The 18750-nt window shown below is 42.1% G+C and overlaps 1 protein-coding gene across 2 annotated transcripts in view; it reads left to right on the forward strand.

Annotated features, from left to right (window-relative positions):
* SC5D (sterol-C5-desaturase) overlaps nucleotides 1–18750 on the forward strand; it is a 220354-nt gene that overhangs the window by 190624 nt on the left and 10980 nt on the right. For both annotated transcript variants that reach the window (XM_069614317.1, XM_069614316.1), the window contains exons 2-4: nucleotides 562–779; nucleotides 5931–6063; nucleotides 8030–8130. In XM_069614317.1, the coding sequence (XP_069470418.1) occupies nucleotides 570–779; nucleotides 5931–6063; nucleotides 8030–8130 (444 nt within the window). In that variant the 5' untranslated portion in view covers nucleotides 562–569. The remainder of the gene's footprint in view (nucleotides 1–561; nucleotides 780–5930; nucleotides 6064–8029; nucleotides 8131–18750) is intronic.

Below are 18750 nucleotides of genomic sequence, written 5' to 3' on the forward strand. Positions count from 1 at the left end.
TAAGGCTCTTGCTTCGATCAGGTCTGTAACTGACGCCCTGGGGCATTACCAGAACCGTAATGACTCCGTCTCTGGTTCTAATGCTTAATTGACACACTGCAGTCATTATTGATTGCTTCCACACCAATGAAAATACTTAGAAGGCTGTCATTAATCGCTAGTATTTACTGCAAATAGTTATACTAGTCTAACACAATTTATATACCTATCATGCTATTACCGCAATGTGCAAATATCCATATCAACTTCTCGAGAGGTCATTATCACTTGGGATAATGGCCCATGGTAAAATGATGGTTCAAGTCGGAGGCATTATCTCGCAATAATGACTGCGCCCTTTGCCTGAAAGGCTAAATATTTCCAACTTTAGTTTTCTCTTGCCCTGGCTTCACTTTTCAAGGTTACTTGTTTGCTTCTTTTATTAATCCTATTTCATAATGAACACATTCTGTGTATCCTAGAACGATTCTTAACATATAGAAATGTGCAGTATGTGTAGTAAAAGAGTGTAATCATTAATTAATTAATGTGTTCAACTCGTACCTTTTACTTGTCTTTCAGGTGCCAGGATGGATTTGGTGTTGAACTGTGCCGATCAGTATGTCTTCACGCCGTACGTGTATCCAGCTTCCTGGCCGGAGGATGAGGCCTTGCGGCAGATTATTGGACTTCTTATAGTAACAAATCTTGGGGCCCTCGTCATTTACTTCTTGTTTGGCAGTTTAAGCTACTATTTTGTTTTTGATCACACATTGATGAAGCATCCACAATTTTTAGAGGTAACAAATCCCCCTATTCAATCCATTGTTAAAAAATAAATCTATATATGTATACAATGCCTTTTGAAAAGATGTTTATTGTTATTGTAGGAACTGCAAATGAATGCAGTCGCTGCCTTCATAAGTAGAAACAGGCTTGGACTCAATTGAGTCCAATTGTCTCTCTATCTTATTACCTATTGGTCAATGCATTTTGACACTTGTTGATTATTAATATCCCATGTTGAGTGGAAGGATTTGGTCCTTCTATTACTAATTTTGAAAAAAAGTGCTCTTATAACATGGTAGTGTTCGGTTTTATCTTTTTTATTCTGTTGATTTAAATGATTCATCCCTTTGAAAATACTAGCTCTTTGTAGTGGGGCGTAAAGATGACATTTTTAAATTAATAGAATTGATGTAATCTAGTGGTAACACTTACGATTTCTCCAGATGACTTGTGGATTTTAATGTTGCCAGGATTCTTACTGCCATTTCCTTCTAATGTGGGATAAAATGACACGTAGTCCCTTGTTCTAGGGGTTAGAATATGGGGTAAGATGTTTGAAGCATCATTTTTTTTTGTTTTATTGATGCTCTACCGTAAACACTTTGCAAGAGTAATTTCAAGGAAATTTGCTGTTTTGAGGTTTATCAACTTTTAAACAGGGGTAAAGTGCATCTACTTAGAATGGTAAAGGTAGGTAACGGCCTGACAGCCTTTTGCTCTGGCCTTTAACAAGAGTCTGGGCAAAATGATCATCCAGAAGGGCCTGCAGCCGAGGGTATTATTGAGATTAGCAACAGTGCCAACGGCCAATCAAATTATTTTTCTTTTGAAAATAATAACACTTGCAAGAGTATTTTCAAGAGTGAAATCTGAAATTATTCCAAAATGGCTACCATGAAAGAAAGAAAGGACGCTTGTGAAAGCAACACGTGAAAGCAAAACGTTTCTAGTGTTGGAGAATGAGGGGGAATGCGAGAAAGGAAGTGGGCCTTTGTTTATTTTTCCACAAGTCATGGAGAGGGCTTGTACTGGCAGATCTAGCCGGCATTCCAATCAATCTCATTCACTGATACATCCTCCCTGAGTGCTAATGATTATAACATTTAGTATGTAATAGACCATGCAATCCAGCGCTAGGAAGTACTTCATTAATGTTTGAAAGTTTCTTTGATGTGCAGCCTTTCAGATTAGTGTTCATTTGAATCATGTTCAACCTAAAAGGGCTGGGTATTTGTCACAAAGAGGGAGCAACAGGAAAACCGGAGATTAAAATGTTGCAGTTCTCAACACATTCCTAAGGAAATTGTATACTTCCAGAAATAATACAACAGAAAGCCTTTTGGTTCATGGGAAATGATAAAGTCTCCCTCCTGCCCATCCCAGGTTCCGTTGGCTGCTTGCCCGCAGGCCTTAACACCCCCAAAACAACATTATAAAGAAGGCTCAATGGGACTGATGGCCTTCTGTACTACCTATCAGCAAACCGTTGCCGGGATAAGTGAAAAAAAGTAGTTTAATCCTACCTTTAGACCAACTTACTGTCCTCAGTCATTGAAGCCCAGGCCCCATGTCGATAGCCAGGTTTCGCTGTAGATCACCCCAGGACAGTATCCACAAAAGTCACTCCATCTTAGAGAACAACATGTCCCTGCGCACATCTTTTGTCCTCTGAGAACTTGCTTGTAGTTCAATGTATGTGTCTTGGCCACATTGTCTCCAGGAACTGTCAGTTTGCTTCGGTGGTTGAGTCAGTGCCCCGGGTAACATGTGGAATGGACAGAAGCATTTTTTGATCTCATACCCTAGAATCTTTTCTCTTCCCATCTGGATTGGTCTGGATATACGTCTCCCCTTTACCTGCATGCTACTTCCAGGGTCTTGTGGTCAGCCCTACAGATAAGTGATGTATCGGCCACTTTGACTCCCTAAAAATAGGCAAATACTCCCCAAAAATAAAAATAGACAGTAAAAATACTCCCAATAGAAAATGAGAAATAGACACATAGTAGCTTGTGCCCCTGCTTTCACCCAACCAGATCCATGAATGTGTTTGGATGAGAAGTTCATGTAGGACCACAGGAAGGAACAACTAGAATTGTGGAAGAGGTCAAGTGTATCTTTTAATGCGCATGAATAATTTGTGGCAAAGAAGTATTTCTCCTAAAATGATTTCTGTTTCACAGTTGAACATATTTGTACTCATTTATAAAATACTCCCGTTGGGAATGGGATTAACGTTTTTACTCCCTACAAAAGCATTTTACTCCCAACTTTCCAAAATAGAGAGTAAAATACTCCCACTTCAAAATCCTATCTGGATGACTGCTTAGGGTCATACGTTTGACTTTCTCACTCCCACACTAGTCTGATTTCACCACCCTGTCATTCTGGGATAACTGATACAGTTTTGGCATCTCTGGCTATGTTTAGCATTCTTCTTAGTACTCGTTAACTGGGCCTTACAAGGCACTTTCCATGGGTACTCTGCAGACCCTCTTTCATGGGTCTATATTCTCCCACTGGGTACTGGATCAATATACCTACTAAATGATCATAATGCAATGTGTATTGACTCCAGAGACACGTTATCTGTCTTGTTGGTTGCTTGCTGCTGTATCCTATCTTAAAAGCTTCAAATCGGGGTGTGTGCCGCATGGCATTCACTAGTCTGGCGACAAAAAGCTGTGTTATTCTCAGGCGCTGTCATGAACATATATTTATTATACTCACTGCGGGGTGAGAACTATCTAACCACTAACTTTCTTTGTCTGCCAGTCTTACCTGGTGGCGTCTCCTCTCTTCTCACAGCTCACTGTGAGAGCGTGCAGCATTCCAGTTTGGTTATGTTGCCTAGGCAACGGGACTATTTTATGTGCTTGCAGAACCGCGCAAGAACGGTTACACGGGTCAATGCAAGACTGAAAGAAGGCTAACGTGACAGTAAATCTACATTATAAACTCATAGGTAACCATGCTGAAAGTCTGTGATCGGCGTGAAACCGCAGTATTTATGCTGATGTAACATAACTCTTGAGCATACATAAGTCTTATACAAAAGTGAAGAAAGACTAACATGAAAGTCAATGTACATTACTGGTGCTAAGAGATTGGTGGGGTCGCTGTGTTTGTGCTGATTACAACATACTGAGTATCATTATTACCACGCTGTCATGCAACAAAAAAAGACTTACATAAAAGTCAATGTATATTACTGGTGATTATAGGTCGGATTTCAAAATGGGGGGGCAAAAGGTGTCGCAATCACGACACCTCTCATCCCAGATGCGGAAGACGTCCGGGATGGGCCCTTAGATTTTTGCAGGATGTGCAACTTCTTACAATTGCAAGAAAACTCAAACCACAAATAGATTTGCCAACAATCAATACCTAAATGATATTGCTCATCTCAATCCAACCGTTGACCATATTGTTATGCTACTTCATGTGACCTTGTCATCAAACAACACCTTATCAGTATTCGACACATCATATAGATCAAATCAAACAATACACAATGTTCCTGTGCTTCATATACCTTGCAAGTATTAACACATCATGAAGGTCATTTGGACCAACAGTTTAAATAAAACAATGAAAATTAATCTCTTCATTAAGTCCATTCGGAATCAAAGATCCCAATTTGTCTATGCAGAACATCTCTCTTCTATTTAAACATAGACCAATGTCTTCATGCGGATTGTTTTTGGAAGCCACTTCCAAAATCTGAAACATGATTTTTGTTAGGTTGTGCCCTTGCATATCCAATGGCGGGCTATTGCTGAGTTCAAATGACAATTTCTAATACATGAACGGTGTTCATTCCACCGTATCGTGGCTGGTCTTGTTGACTGTCCAACGTAATATAACCCACAAGGACATTTGATTCCATAAATGGTATTTATGCTGTCACATGTACCAAAACTCTTGAGCATGATTTTTTTTTACCAGTCCTTGGATGGTACACAGTGTTACCTTTAATTACAAAGTTGCAATTTATGTAGTGTAAACATGGAAATGTTCCTGTGCGTTGTGTCACTGGTTCTTTGAGTGGTGGTCTTGTCCTTACACATCTTCTTTGACTATCTTAATAACATTGATAGCAGGATACAATTCACTAGTGAAGTGTCCAATGGTCAGATCAAATTTTTGGATGTACAAGTGAAAATAGGTGAAGCCAGCTACAATACTTCATTATTTCACAAACCTACAGACTGAAACAATCTGTTACACCGTTTGAGTTTCACCATCCAAGTTTGATTCGCAATTTACCGTATAGCCAATTATTACGTGTGAAAAGAATTGTGAGCGACCCTGAAGACCACCTATACCAACAAACCGAGATGGGAAATACATTTCTTACAAGAGGTTATGGAAGAGATGAAATAGATTCTACTATTCAGAGGTTTGATGTGTTAGACCGTGAAACATTGTTAACAGCTACAACCAAAGACAAGAGGGAATTGAGAGGGAATTGAAATCACCAATGCATGTTTCTAAGTTTTCAATCCAAAGTAGTAGAATCAAAAGCACAATTAAGAAACACTGGAGTATTTTCAAAAACGATACCAGGGTACAACATTTGTTTCAGGAATTGCCGGTTTTGCTTTTTAAAGAAGTCGTAATCTACGTGATGAGCTGGTTAAGGACAAGACCACCACTCAAAGAACCAGTGACACAATGCACAGGAACATTTCCATGTTTACACTGCATCAATTGCAACTTTATAATTAAAGGTAACACTGTGTACCATCCAAGGACTGGTAACAAAATCATGCTCAAGAGTTATGGTACATGTGACAGCATAAATACCATTTATGGAATCAAATGTCCTTGTGGGTTATATTATGTTGGACAGACAGCGACTGATAAGCTTGGTACGGTTACCCAGCTTCTTACTCCAATTCCTTTTGCATTGGGACAGAAAGGGTAGAATTGATAGAATGGACACTGATAAGAGAAATGTCCAGTGGTTATGATCAATTCAAAGATTTATTGTGACCAATAGCGTGAATAACCATGCAGTAAAAAAAAAAAAAACACAGGTTGTGTTGGTTAGCAAGCTGTCTTTAATGCAACCTAAGTGAATATTTTACTGCTAATCAAACTTCATGTTGGTAGGGTGTTAAAAATATTTTATAATGTCCTGTTTTTTTTTTTTTCAGAATCAAGTTCTGCGTGAGATCAAATTTTCTGTTCAGTCGATGCCATGGATTAGCATTCCCACAGTAGCCCTCTTCTTTGCGGAGGTCCGAGGCTACAGCAGACTTTATGACAACATTGGTGATTCTCCATATGGTATACTCTCTATTTATTACCATGTTATGTTTGATTAGTCGCTTTATTGTCTTTAAGCAAAGCATCCGTTCAGGTTTTTCAATATAACCCGTAGTCAGTGCAGCTTTTTCACCACTTGCCACACCTTATTTGATGATGGCTCAAAAACACTTTTGTTTGTAAGTCAACATATTTACATGAATGTTTTATGCAAAATCAAATTCTTATTTGTCGTATTCAATTATGTAAGAAAGTTCACAGTCTGACCTGCTGGTAGATGGTGAGGTTGTCAAGGGTGTTGGGTGCCGCAACAAATCAAGTCTTGCTGGGCCCAGGGTCAGTAAAGTGAAGATTTCCTGGCAACTTTCCCCATCCCCCACAATGCCACGCATGTAAGGCAGGGGCTTGTCACATTACCACTTTAGATGCTCCTGGCCCTTTAAGGGAATGAAGGCTCAATACTTCTTACTTTTCCTCTTCTTCGTAATCCCCCCGCCCCGAACTTCTTGGACATAATCAGCAACTCAAGGCTCACCCGTTTCAATTATATGGACAATACTCAAATCATCTGCAGACTTCCACAGCAAAGGCCCAAAATCCACCAAGAAGAAATTAATCCACTAGTCGCAAGTCAGAACCTTTTGATCCAGCAATGTGCCTCTAGTACAGTCCCACGGTTCAACAGGATACATCAAGCAGGATCCTGGTTCTCATTCCTATTAACCAATCTATGGAACACCATGCCTGGCACCTCCACACAGAGGAAGTCCACCAGGTTTTAAGAACATCTCTGAAACATGGCTTTTCACAGGTCTGCGACAGACAAAGTAGCACAGCAATTGACCATCCAAAGACCGGACCAGTTGGATCTTTACCAAGTACTATCTATTTCACAAACAAGAACCTTGATGTGCTCAGGGTCCAATCTCCTCTATCCATCCACTCACCAACTTCTTTATAACCAGATTCTCTCCCTCTGTCTCACAAAATCTCTCCTACTCTTGCCCTCAAGTTTCCAATCTCTCATTCATTCTCCCCTATTTGATTGATTGTCAGTACCTTCTCGCCTTCTCTGCATCTCCAGTACTTCCTCTAAGCTTCCCCAGCTTTCCCTTTCCAGACCGCATCATCTTCCCTCTACAGACGCCACCTGCTCTCTCCAAACTCCTTGCTTGAACTGACAGGAAACCTAGACTTCTATCATAGCCTTACCCTTCCTCTTCACCTGACCTATGTGTGAGGCATGCACGTGTTTCATCAGGCCAGAGTTACCTGGTAACTGGGTGAGTCCCCTGGGGTAACATTTGAAGGAAAGGAGCAGTCTACTTCTTTTTTTTTAAGCCAGTTGTCAATCTAGGAATTACGCTGAGGTGAGATCTGGATGATGGGGTTTCAGCAGTCTGTTGACCATGACATGTGTTCTCATCACTGCGACCTCTTTGGGGCCTTTGCCGGTGTGTTCTCCTTGCTCGTTGGTGGGTGTTGGGTCTGGCTAGAGAAATCGGTAGCCAGTCATTTTATTGCGAACAAAACAGAGTGGTACATAACAGAGCGGTCAATAACACCAAAAAACACTGAAAAGATTAAATATATGAATAAATAAATAAAGGGGAGTGGGATAAGGGGTTAAAATGGGTCGGGGTGGGGTTGGGGTGGCTTTAAAAGGGTGGAAAAAGGGAGGGCTTATGGGGGACGACCCCATAAAAAAAACAGTGTTTTTCAATGTTTTGACCACTGTTTTTGTGGTCGGTAAGATCACATATAACCAAGAAAACGTTGTGCTTTCTCATATTGGAATGGGATTTATATGGTACTTCCCTTCTGGGCCAAGACAGGGGAGTTTGTCACCCAAGATATTTTGCTTATCAAAGTAAATTGTATTCTAGTGCATCTTCCCGCGACTGTGTTGTATTGAACATTTAGAATATATAGATTAGATATTGCATAACAGAAAAATGTACTTCATTTGTATTATCTCTTTTTCTAGGATGGTTTGGAGCCATTGCAAGCATGTTCTCGTTTCTTTTCTTCACTGATATGTGCATCTACTGGATTCATCGGTTTCTTCATCACAAGCTGATTTATAAGGTACTGCAAATGCTGCTTGTTGTGATTGTAACTGTGGGATGTTTTTAGAATTGTGATACCTTTTGAAAAGGGAAGATCCAGCATAGACTCATTGTGTTATATAATTTATACAGTTTTGTGTCAATGCTTGCTTTGCAGGTTGTAAATACTGCTGGCCATTCGCCCGCACATTCTCAAAAGGGAATCTGAATTGTAATTGCTCAACAGTTGGTCTGGGTGCAGCACTGTCTCTCTGTGTAACTCAACACTGTTTTATTCTTAAAGTTCTCTTGGTTCCTCAACAAACAATTTAAAGGGAAATGTGACGTGCCAGTGATTCCCAGTGATCCCGGAAGGCAAACCTCACTTGAACAAGACATTAAGTCTTGGACTTCTGATATTGCAATGTCCTAATTTTTTCCATATCTTTGTCCAGATCTTCCCTGAATGCCTTGACAGTCTGTTTCATGACTTGCACATCTTTATTTATTGATAAGGCTGTTCTCTATTCTAGATATTCTGTTTCATAGAGAGTCACGACTGATCTGGGGCGAACTCTGCCGAGGGGTGCTTTTCATTACCTTTACATGGGAGCTTTGCACAGCCAAATCACCAGTGCAGTTTCCATTGAATGTGTGATAGTGATAGCGGTTAGCTTTGCTAGTAACTGTTTTGCATGTGATCCTGCCACCAAGACTATGTTTCAAGGAGTTGAAGAAAATATTTCTGTGCGCCGAGATACTTCTCAAAGATTGCTTGTCAGCCCAACACGCATTGTATGCTTGATGTGGAAAACTAGACCTGTTTGAATGATCGGGAGAGATTTATATGAACAAATATACATATGCTCCATTGCTGTATACCCTAAGTTGCCAGGCTCTGTGTTACATATCCTCCATCTTTGTTGGTCTGATTTGATGCTCTTTGCCGTGCTGAAGACTTGTGCACAAAACACATCTCTTTAGGTGTTAGGAGAGCGTCTATATTTACTCAGTTCAGTGGTCCTTTTTTCCACTATTGATCCACCTGACTTCATATTTTTGGTTATTTGTTCTTTTGGTTTAATCTGGCAGTGGCTCCTGAACAGTGGGACAAGTGCTACATTGGGGTGGAATGGGTCTAACTTGCAAGTGTAATTGAAGGGGCTGAAAGGGATTTGATTTTTGTCATGGGTCTCCGCATGATGTTTGCTTACACCCCGCCCCACCCACACTCAGTGACCTCTGATAACTGAATTTGTTTTCTGGTTAATGCATAGTGAATCCCAGGTTGATATGATATTATGAAGTAGCCTGATGACCTCTAGTCCAGGTATTATATTTTTTCATAGAAAAAGAGACCTTCAGGATTGAAATGCAGACATATGTTTTAGTACTGAAAATACCACACATCCATGCACACCACGTCATTTTTTAAAAAGTTTTCTGAAATCCATAACATGTTAAGATGGCCAGTGTACCTGGAAAATGTTGTGGTTCTATCTGCTGTGTAAATTCTGCAATTGTGATGCATATATCTGTTAGTTAACTCAGCTTGTTTTTTAGTATGTTTTTGCATTATTAACTGCCTGTTTGTTTATTAGCAGTTCGAAAAAATAATGAAAGCCAAACCACATGAAGTTCAGAATTTGACATATTGTCCTCAGTTGGCAACCACAATCTAAACTCAAAAGCCATCCTTTTTCACATGCAAAAGAAGGAAACATTAGCAACCATTGGCTTGGTAGCACAGGCCCCAATATTTAAAGGGGAATGGTTGAGGTGAGGGGTTAAGGGAAGTGTGCCAAATGATCTACAAGATAAACATTGAACCACAGGACATGAAAATCCACCCACCTTCAGTTGCCACATGCCCATTCAGTGAGCTTGAGCTAACATATGTAGGCCAGTAACCTATGGACATTTGACTCCAGTATAAGCATCTAAATCAAACAGGACTGTAAGTGGTTTCAACCCAGGACTCCACCTAAGTCAATGCCTAGCGTGAGATGCCCAGCTGGAACCCTTAATTATATATTTTTATGTCTAAAGTTCTTTTATTTCTGAATGATGTACCCTTATATCACGCCCCTCTCTTTGCATCCCCCCCGGTCTCACTGAACCAAGAAGAAGGTTGTTTTGCAAAGTTAAGAGATTTATTTGATGAATTGAACAATATATATATATATATATATCACACTTTTATGAATAGGAACAATATCTAAATATCACATTATTAATATTTATACAATGATCAGCGTTGGGTTATATTACAATCAACAATCTCTTTAATCAATAGGAGTATGGATGAGAAGAATAATGTAGCATAGAATAAAACTTTGTGTGGGTTCAATGAAATGCAATGATAGGAAATTAATGCAGCACAGAAATAATACTTTTGTGTGTACAATCAAATGCAATGTAATCACTCTTTCCCCCTGATACTACTCAATCCCCCCTAATATGCAATATGGAGATGGAAGGAGAGAAAACAGGTTTCAGGAATAAATGCTCTACAAATGCAGTTTCATTCCCAATTCCCCCAGCAAGTTTAGAGAGAAACAGGAATGATTTCAACACAGGTCAATTGCTTTTGAATGTGGTTTGTAATGAATGGGAAAAATGCTAAAAATGAATTTAATTCTCTAAATTGGATTCATAACTAGTGGGAGCCGCTTTGGATAGGTTCAGGTAGACACTAGCAATGATGGTTGGATAACTAGCAGGTTGGAAACTGAATTCAGAGGTTGAATGCAAAGAAATAGCTGTTTTATATTGGATGAAATTGAGCCAAATGCAGAATCGTGGCAAACTTTTCCGCGCGCGATTGCGGCAAAACTATAAGGGGTTGGAATGCGGTTCTGGGTTCGTTTGAAAGCTGAGGATGTTAGCTTCGATTTGACACTTAAATTACGGTTCAGAAGTTATGAAGGCTTTAGTAAACGTCGACATTTTCTCAAAAAGAGTCAAGATTTCAAATGAAAGATGCGCTTTTGAAGATGACCATCAAGGATTGGCTTTACACTAAGGGGCTATGAAGATGCGAGATACCAACGGTACAGCCACCAGTCCAGACGCGCCTCTGTCTGATATTTGCCCGCTGCGACACTTGCCTTTCTTCAGCAACTATATTAGCGCAAAGATGATTTATCACTACAATTATCACAGGACTATATGGATGTCTTTGTTCCAATGTCTTCATCTTTGTTCCAATGCACTTTGAGAAGTGATGTACTGTTTGGTTGTGCCAAGTGATTTGTGTTTATGCACTGTAACGGCTGTGAATAACTCCACCAACTATGCGGTGGACTTAAGCAACATATATTTGATCCAGATAGGTGTTTTTAAATATACACTCTAAACAAGTACAGGTGACTGATTGATTTTGGAGTGTTTAGGACGCACCTGTTTTGAAGAACAGCAATTGGGGCTGTTTTCACTTTGCCATTTTGCACAAAACATTAGAATTGTTTAAACATATTGTCAGTTTGCGCAGTAAGTTAGGAATCATTTGTACATCAGACTTAGTGTTTGTGGAATATTTTGCACTTTGCATTTTGCACATATGTATGCTGATTATTATTTATGCTGCTTTTTATGTTTTTATTTATTATGACATACATAGTAATGTTATCTTTTTACAATTGGTTATGTATATAAGACATCGTTATAGCTGAAAATGTACACTAGAGACAGCTAATAATAAAGGCAGCAGAGTACTGTTCAGGGCCAGGCGGATAGCTCAAAAGCAACGTGCTTGTCTTGCAAGCAAGACAATGCATAGCCACACAGGTTCAAATCCCAGGATTGCTCTTAGAAACTGGTCCCTGGTATTACGTGTATTATAAGTGAACAGTTAAATTAAATGAATTAAACTCTCTGGCAATTTTTTTGAAATTTAATGAAAATAAATTCGACTTGATTTAACTTTACTTTTTTTCTGTATATTTTTTGTATTTGTCCCCCAGTTCCTAACAGTAGGGGCCACCCTTCCGTCAACTCATACACAAGCCTACATTTTATTTTCAACCTTCTGCATGGATGTTACCCTCTTCACTCGATCCTCTGTTTTTTCCACACCATCCCGACCGAAAGCTCTTCAATTTCTCTTCCTCAACCGACCGCAGTATCTTTAAAGCTGTCCGTCATGGCCAGGAGCTATGCTGGAGAGTCCCCTATCACTGTTGGCAGATTAGTCACCTTGTAAACCTATGCAAGCTGGGCTCTGCACCATTTGGGGCACCAATGTTTTGACACTTGGAGATTTAATTTCAGTGACTAATCCATGCTGCAGTTGTGCTGCACACCACTGCTAATACATCTAATATGTGCCGACCCACAGGATCATAAAAATAATAGCCTCAGTTTAAGCCGGTGAAGTTTATATTGGAAGGAGCGCTGCATTAACAGTGCCAGGCAAGGAAGGCAGGCAAGCAGAAAGCAGAGTGAGCAGGAGGAAACTGCTGAAGTGGGGAAAGACTGAAGGAATCAGTGTGTGAAGTGGTGCAATAGAAGGCACAGACCTGGAGTGGAGTAGAATGAACAAAGGAAGTGGATTAGAACTACTGGACGGGAGAGGACATTTATTGGAGTAGATCTGGAGGAAAGAGGCGCGAAAGAAGAAGGAAGAAGAGACCTGTAGGGGTAGAGGAAAAAGTAGTGTTTGTGGAAGAGATGGGAAGGGATTTAGAGAGTGGAAGGGCTGGCAAAAAGTGGAAGGAGCTGAAAAAGGGAATGGTGAGTGGTGGAAGCTGCACAGAGCAGAGGTTTACTAAAAAAGTCATGAGTGGAGGAGGTGAGAAAAATGAGAAAACGCAGCAGGATAGAAAGCCAGCATTGTTCAGGGGAAGAAGAAAAGCTAAAGAGTGGGAGGGTCTGGTTGGGGGCGTCCTAATCATTGTGCGTCATTGAGGAGGAGGAGGAGGAGAGCGAAGATGTGAGAGAAATTGGCAAGAGGTTGAGAAGGGGAAAAGAGGGGGTTCTGTGGAATTACTACCTATTCACTTCATGCTGGCAATAACTGTGGCAGTCATTTGCCAGAATTCCAGGGTGTATCCAGTGAGATCTGGCAAACCAAGATCCAGATGTGGCAAGATCTGGGGAAAGCCCAGGTCCTTGAGTGCAGCAGGTGATGCGGAGCACCTAGGGTTAATGTACATCCTGACTACACCAAATGACAGAAGAAAGTAACTCAAAACTCCATTGGCTCTGATTGACTTGTGTTTGACCACCAGGAGGTGAGCCCATGGATCTGAGGGATGGACTATGGTCCTCCATCAAGCTGGAATTGATCCCCTTTAATTAATTTTTGGAAACCCCTCATTCTCTTTCTCAGTCTTTCCCAAGCCCATGGCCAATTTGTTTTGTAGAATAAACTGGTTGAACCTTATACTGCAAGTCTGAGTTGTCTGTTAATCCCTCGACCATAAGAAGCCCTACCATAGCCTGTTAGTTCTGCCAAACCAGATGTAAGGAAGGCATGGTATGAAACATTGAGGACAGACACAAGTGATCACAGTTCAAGGGTGTTTATTGAACTTCAAATGGGTTGGTTGAACGTCTATCTAAACCTAAATCTAAGGATGGGAGCAAGCTATGACCATCAAATAATAACTCAGTCCTAGTGGAGTCTGTAAAAATAGAAGGGCCTATACTAATAAACCTATTACCAATCCTTACTTCTAAATATAAATGGTGAGGGATAACAATGTATGCAAAAGAAGTGTTAAAGAAAGCATATGTCAGGATGGTCGAGAAGTTGACTCGCCTTCCCCACATATTCAGCACGGGGCAAGGCAACACTTGCAAGCTCCGCACACACTCTGGTTTCTTGCCATGAGGTAACAGTTCTTCAACACATAAACATCAGGACCTTGCGCCAAAGTTTCTCTGCCAATGACAGTCTCTTATTGTAGAGGGCCTTGTGTAATGGAAACAACACAAAAGTTCCTTTCCTTCCCTCAGGTTTTCACATTCACAAGTTCACAACTGGTCCCCCTACTGGGTCGGACCACGGTTCCCCCTCGTTCGGGCTCAGACCCCTTTTTCACAATGTTCACAATTGGTCTTCCTCGATCGGGCTCGGACCACGGATCCCCCTTGTTCGGGCTCAGATCCCTTGATATCAGAATGAAAGACTTTCGAATGTGCTATGGGTTTTGCTTAAACCATTGCAGGACCATTTTGATTCACTTCACACAATTTTTCTCATCAATCTTTTACTTTTGTTTGTCTTGGCAGGATACCTTACAGAGACTTTCGATTGAGAACATTCAGTGTGCCGGACCACTCTGTCAACAGTAATTTATCTTTCCTTCTCAAGTTAAAACATTCATCAGCAGTTCAGCTTTTCTCACGTCTTTCATCACACGCATCTTAACAGTGTTTGTTCCAGTGCTCGTTATACAATGTTGCCGCACTTCAACACAGACCAGTCTTGTGCCGGTCTCCCCAACTCAGCGGCTGTGTTGGTCTCTTTGTCACTTCTTTGTTCTTGGAGCCAAGGACAATACCACAGCTTCTGCTGCTCCTCCCTGCCTTGGTCAGTTACGCGGGAGGGCCTTCGGTATCTCCGACACACAATGCAGGATTCTTCAGTCTGGTTTCCTGGCCTTACGCTTTCTGCCTTGAAGGATTCTTGAAAGCAATGGCGTCTTGCCGAAAAGGTCAAGGGTGCTTCCCTTCTTACGAACCCTCCTTGGTTTGCCGTCTTTCTCCCCTCATTCAGTTGCTGACTCATAACTGCTGTACCGTCATGTGCTTTGCCTCGCTCAGTGTGCTCTTGTGCGCCGCCTTTCATCCATGTGGGGAAATCTAATGGCAGTAAGGTGTGAATGATTGTTAGTAATTGCCTTACCATAGTAGTGGGACATGTCAAGTACACGGCTTGGGTGAGAGTCTGTTTTCTGATAGAGCAGGCAAGTGTTCGTGCAGGAGAAGGGAGTGGGGGGTAGAGCTTCCATATATCCCACCTGGTACGATGGGATACAGATGTTACAGGGAAGAGAGGGGTACCGCATCTCCCCATCAAGCGTCCCAGTCCCACTGCCCGAAGTGCCTCAAGTTCCCATTGAAACCAATGCTCGCAGCCATGACTCGGACTACAGAGTAGGTTCTTGGAACTTAATTTCTTTTTGGCAAGTAGACTTTGCTCACCACCAGACTTTCAGCCTGTCTGCCTCAACCAAATGTAATTCATGGAGGAGGTGATACCCAGGCGTTTGGAGACTCCCAAACCAAGTGGTAATGGGAAAAACAGGGGAGCGCACACCAAAGCTTAAGGCCGGAGGTGACCTAGTTCATACCAGGCTGATTTTATGATCTGGAATATGCTTCTAAATTACCATTAAAGAGGGCTTGTCCTGATTGGTATGGCTTGTAAAAGACAAAGAATGATTTGTGGAACATTTACAGTTGGCTATGGAAGTCTCTCAGGAATTGAAAGAGAATTGTTTTTGGTTGCCCTGTTTGTTACAACCTAGACTGCCTGTGGTCCTTAAAAAATGGAGAACATGTTTACAAATGCCCTCTTGGAATACCAGAAGCTTAAATAGGCACTAATGTAGATGCCCAGGTTTGGATTGTTTAAATGTGCATGATCTGATCTTACTTTAAGAAGTGTGGCTAATAGAGCTGCCACTTACTGATGGGTAAATAACATTGCTTCGGCCAACTATGAAGGACATAACGGTGACCCAATGGGGGTGGTTTAATGATATTGGTCAAAGCGCTTTTTAAAACGTGATTGTAGTTTTGGAGGGATTGAATGGGCAAATTCTAAAATAAGTTTGATTATTGATATGCGTGATCCTCATGGAAAAAATAAATGGGTGCAGTAATGGTATAGCGGATAGCATAGAAGAATGGACAGTGAACCATCCCCTATGAAAGATTACTGTGGCAGGGGATTTAAATGAAAAGTGTTCAGTGTGTGAGGAGTGATGGGAAGACAATCCCCCCCTCAAATGCGCAGTTAAAACCTCAGAAGCATGACCAAATAGGGTTACATTGCCATGTCTTTTATGCATTTTTGGTTTGTTATATTGAATAGTAGAGCCCAGGGGGCGTTCCTGGTGATTACCCATGGTACAGAGGAAACTCATGCTCCACATTGTGTTATTTCCTTAATACTTTGGAACTTCTTTTGTTGCCACTAAATGTGTCTGTCATAATAATTTGAGTGATCATGCAGCCCTTTCACTGACCATGGGGCCCATTAATAAAGATTCTCAGAGGGAGGTACTAAGTGGGGGTGACCAGGTCAACCTTTCCAAACCACTCCTGACCTATCACTCATTAGCCTGGGGAAGTACCCTTGATTATGCTATTAGATGTCCCCCTGAGCCAGGCAGGGGACTTTGTCAAAGACTGTGGGCCTCATCACGCGTTGGGCGGCAGCCCTTAAATGTAGCGGTAACGCTATTACTGCCGCATTTAAGGGTCTGCCCAATCACGAATCTGGCAGAATTTACCCCAGCTCTAAACTGGGGGTAAATGCGCCAATTTAACACCCATTTTTGGGCGCAAGTAGCGCAGCGCTATTAGCATGCGCTAATTTGGGCTGAAAATGCCCCATTGAGGCCAATAGACCCAATGGGGAATGGGAAATACCCATTACCGCCCAACCCTTGCTCCGGCGCTAATAGCGCCCGACCGGTTGGCGGTAACGCTATTACCGCCGGGATACGGCCCAACTTGTGATGAGGCCCCTGTATGTGTGTCTTTACTTGGTGTGGCCTGGCCCTCCAAGAACCTGGTTGTTGCTTGTAGTTTGTATCTAGGCCATTTGGCCTCAGGGGATATAGCAATCCTTAGAGGATATAGGTCCCCAGACTTGCTTCAACACATTTTCTACCAGTCTCTAGCTGCTGACACCTTCCGGGCCCAAGTCCTCCACATGCTTCTTGTTCTTGCCTGGAGTGTTACACTGGCCTCTTCCATACAGTGGACCCCTGGAGGAAGTGCATGCTGTTCCCTGTCCTCGCTCCCGAATGATCTTCCTTGTACAATCTCGCAGCTCTAGAACGCCCCCTCCTCTGCCCCCCCCTTCTCCTTCAGCCTCTTCTGCCCTCTTCCCCCTTGCTCTTGGCACATTCTCTTGAACTTTTATCTTCTCTAACCTCGATTTCTCTCCTGCTTGCTCTCTCCTGATCGTACTTCTCCAATCTCTTGACCAGCTCTCCTCTCTGTTACACCAACTTTCAGAAAAGTGTCCCCTCCACCCTAGAATGATGAGAATACTGCCTAGGCAGAATAAGGCGATTGGGGTAATATGGGACCTGATTGACATTATTCCCATTTGTTCCTGGGTTGCCATGTATCTGATTGGCCAGTTTACCTGCCCCTCCCCTTATGATTAGGCCCTCCCCCTCCTTACCTCCAAGGCAGGTCAGTTGTAACTTGGTGATGCCGGCCCCTGTGCAGGGCTACCATACTAGAAGCAGGCAGGCAAATTATTGTGGCATGCTGTGCCGCCATTCTGCCTGGCTGGTTCACGATCCATACTGAGTTTTGTCCCACTCTCAGGTATGACGAATCGCAGGGTTTTGTAACTTAGGGGGTGAGCCCACAGCACGATGCCCTCCCTACGGGTATTGGCAGGTGGTACCTCAATGGAAGAGACCCCCGTCCTTGGGAGCAAGGTCTCCCCTAACAATGAGGAACTCCCTAACCCAACCCCCCAAACAACTAAAAACCATTTCTTATCAAACCTAATGGAAGAAAACATGAAGGACAAGTTGAGATTTGTTATTGTCATGCAGAATCCTTAAGAAAACCTGAAGAGAAATATTTGTGAAATACTGAGACGAAGAAAACCAATGGAGTAATAACGAGCACAAACAGAACAGAGAGGAAGGACTTTAACGCTATGCCGGGCAAACCCCAGCGCTGCATCTTAAAAATGAGAGGAGGAAACATGAATGGGAGAGAAGCCCGGGAGTTGTGAATCAGCTGTTGGAGCGGAGCTGAAGAGAACAGGGACCCACGGCTGCCAATGCATTGGAAGCTTGTGTGCTGAAGTGAGCAGGGTGCAATCTAGGAATGCCAAGCTATGGAGGGCTGAAGAGCTAAAAGAGTGTCCCAAGAGGGACAGAGGAAGAATTGGTGGTGTGACCAAGTATGCAAGGGAGTATATCAAGGACGCCGAAACCACTTACCTAAGGGCACGGCAGAGCGTGCCAAGTGAGAAGATGACTGCGATCCGAGAAATTATCCTGACAAGAGAAGAAGAGAGCCCCATCTGTACAGTAGGCCCTGAGTCATAAAGGTAACTGGGAGAGCGGGAGACCCGGGGTGGGCAACGAAAACAGCGAGTGGGACAATCATCCTCTTCCTAGTACAAGACAAGTGTTGGAGATGAGTGAGTATTATTGCTGGGGTAATCCTACTTGTCCCAGTACCAAACATGTGGTTGTGAAGAGTGAAAATAATTTCGGGAGCATTCGTACTTATGCCTGTAGAGATCAAGGATTGAAAATATGTGAGAAGAGTAAAAAATATAATGGGAACAGTATTGCTTGTCACAAACAAGAACAGGATTGGACATTATGTAAAGAGAAGGTCTCATTTTCTCCAACCAGAGAGGAGCACATTTTTCCCAAGAGAGAAGAGAAGACCATATTAACAAGAGCATAAGAAACCCAAACAAGAGAGACGGGGAAAA

This window comes from Ambystoma mexicanum, chromosome 9 (genome assembly GCF_040938575.1).
Source record: "Ambystoma mexicanum isolate Mex_15411 chromosome 9, UKY_AmexF1_1, whole genome shotgun sequence".
In the NCBI taxonomy this organism is placed as follows: Eukaryota; Metazoa; Chordata; class Amphibia; order Caudata; family Ambystomatidae; genus Ambystoma; species Ambystoma mexicanum.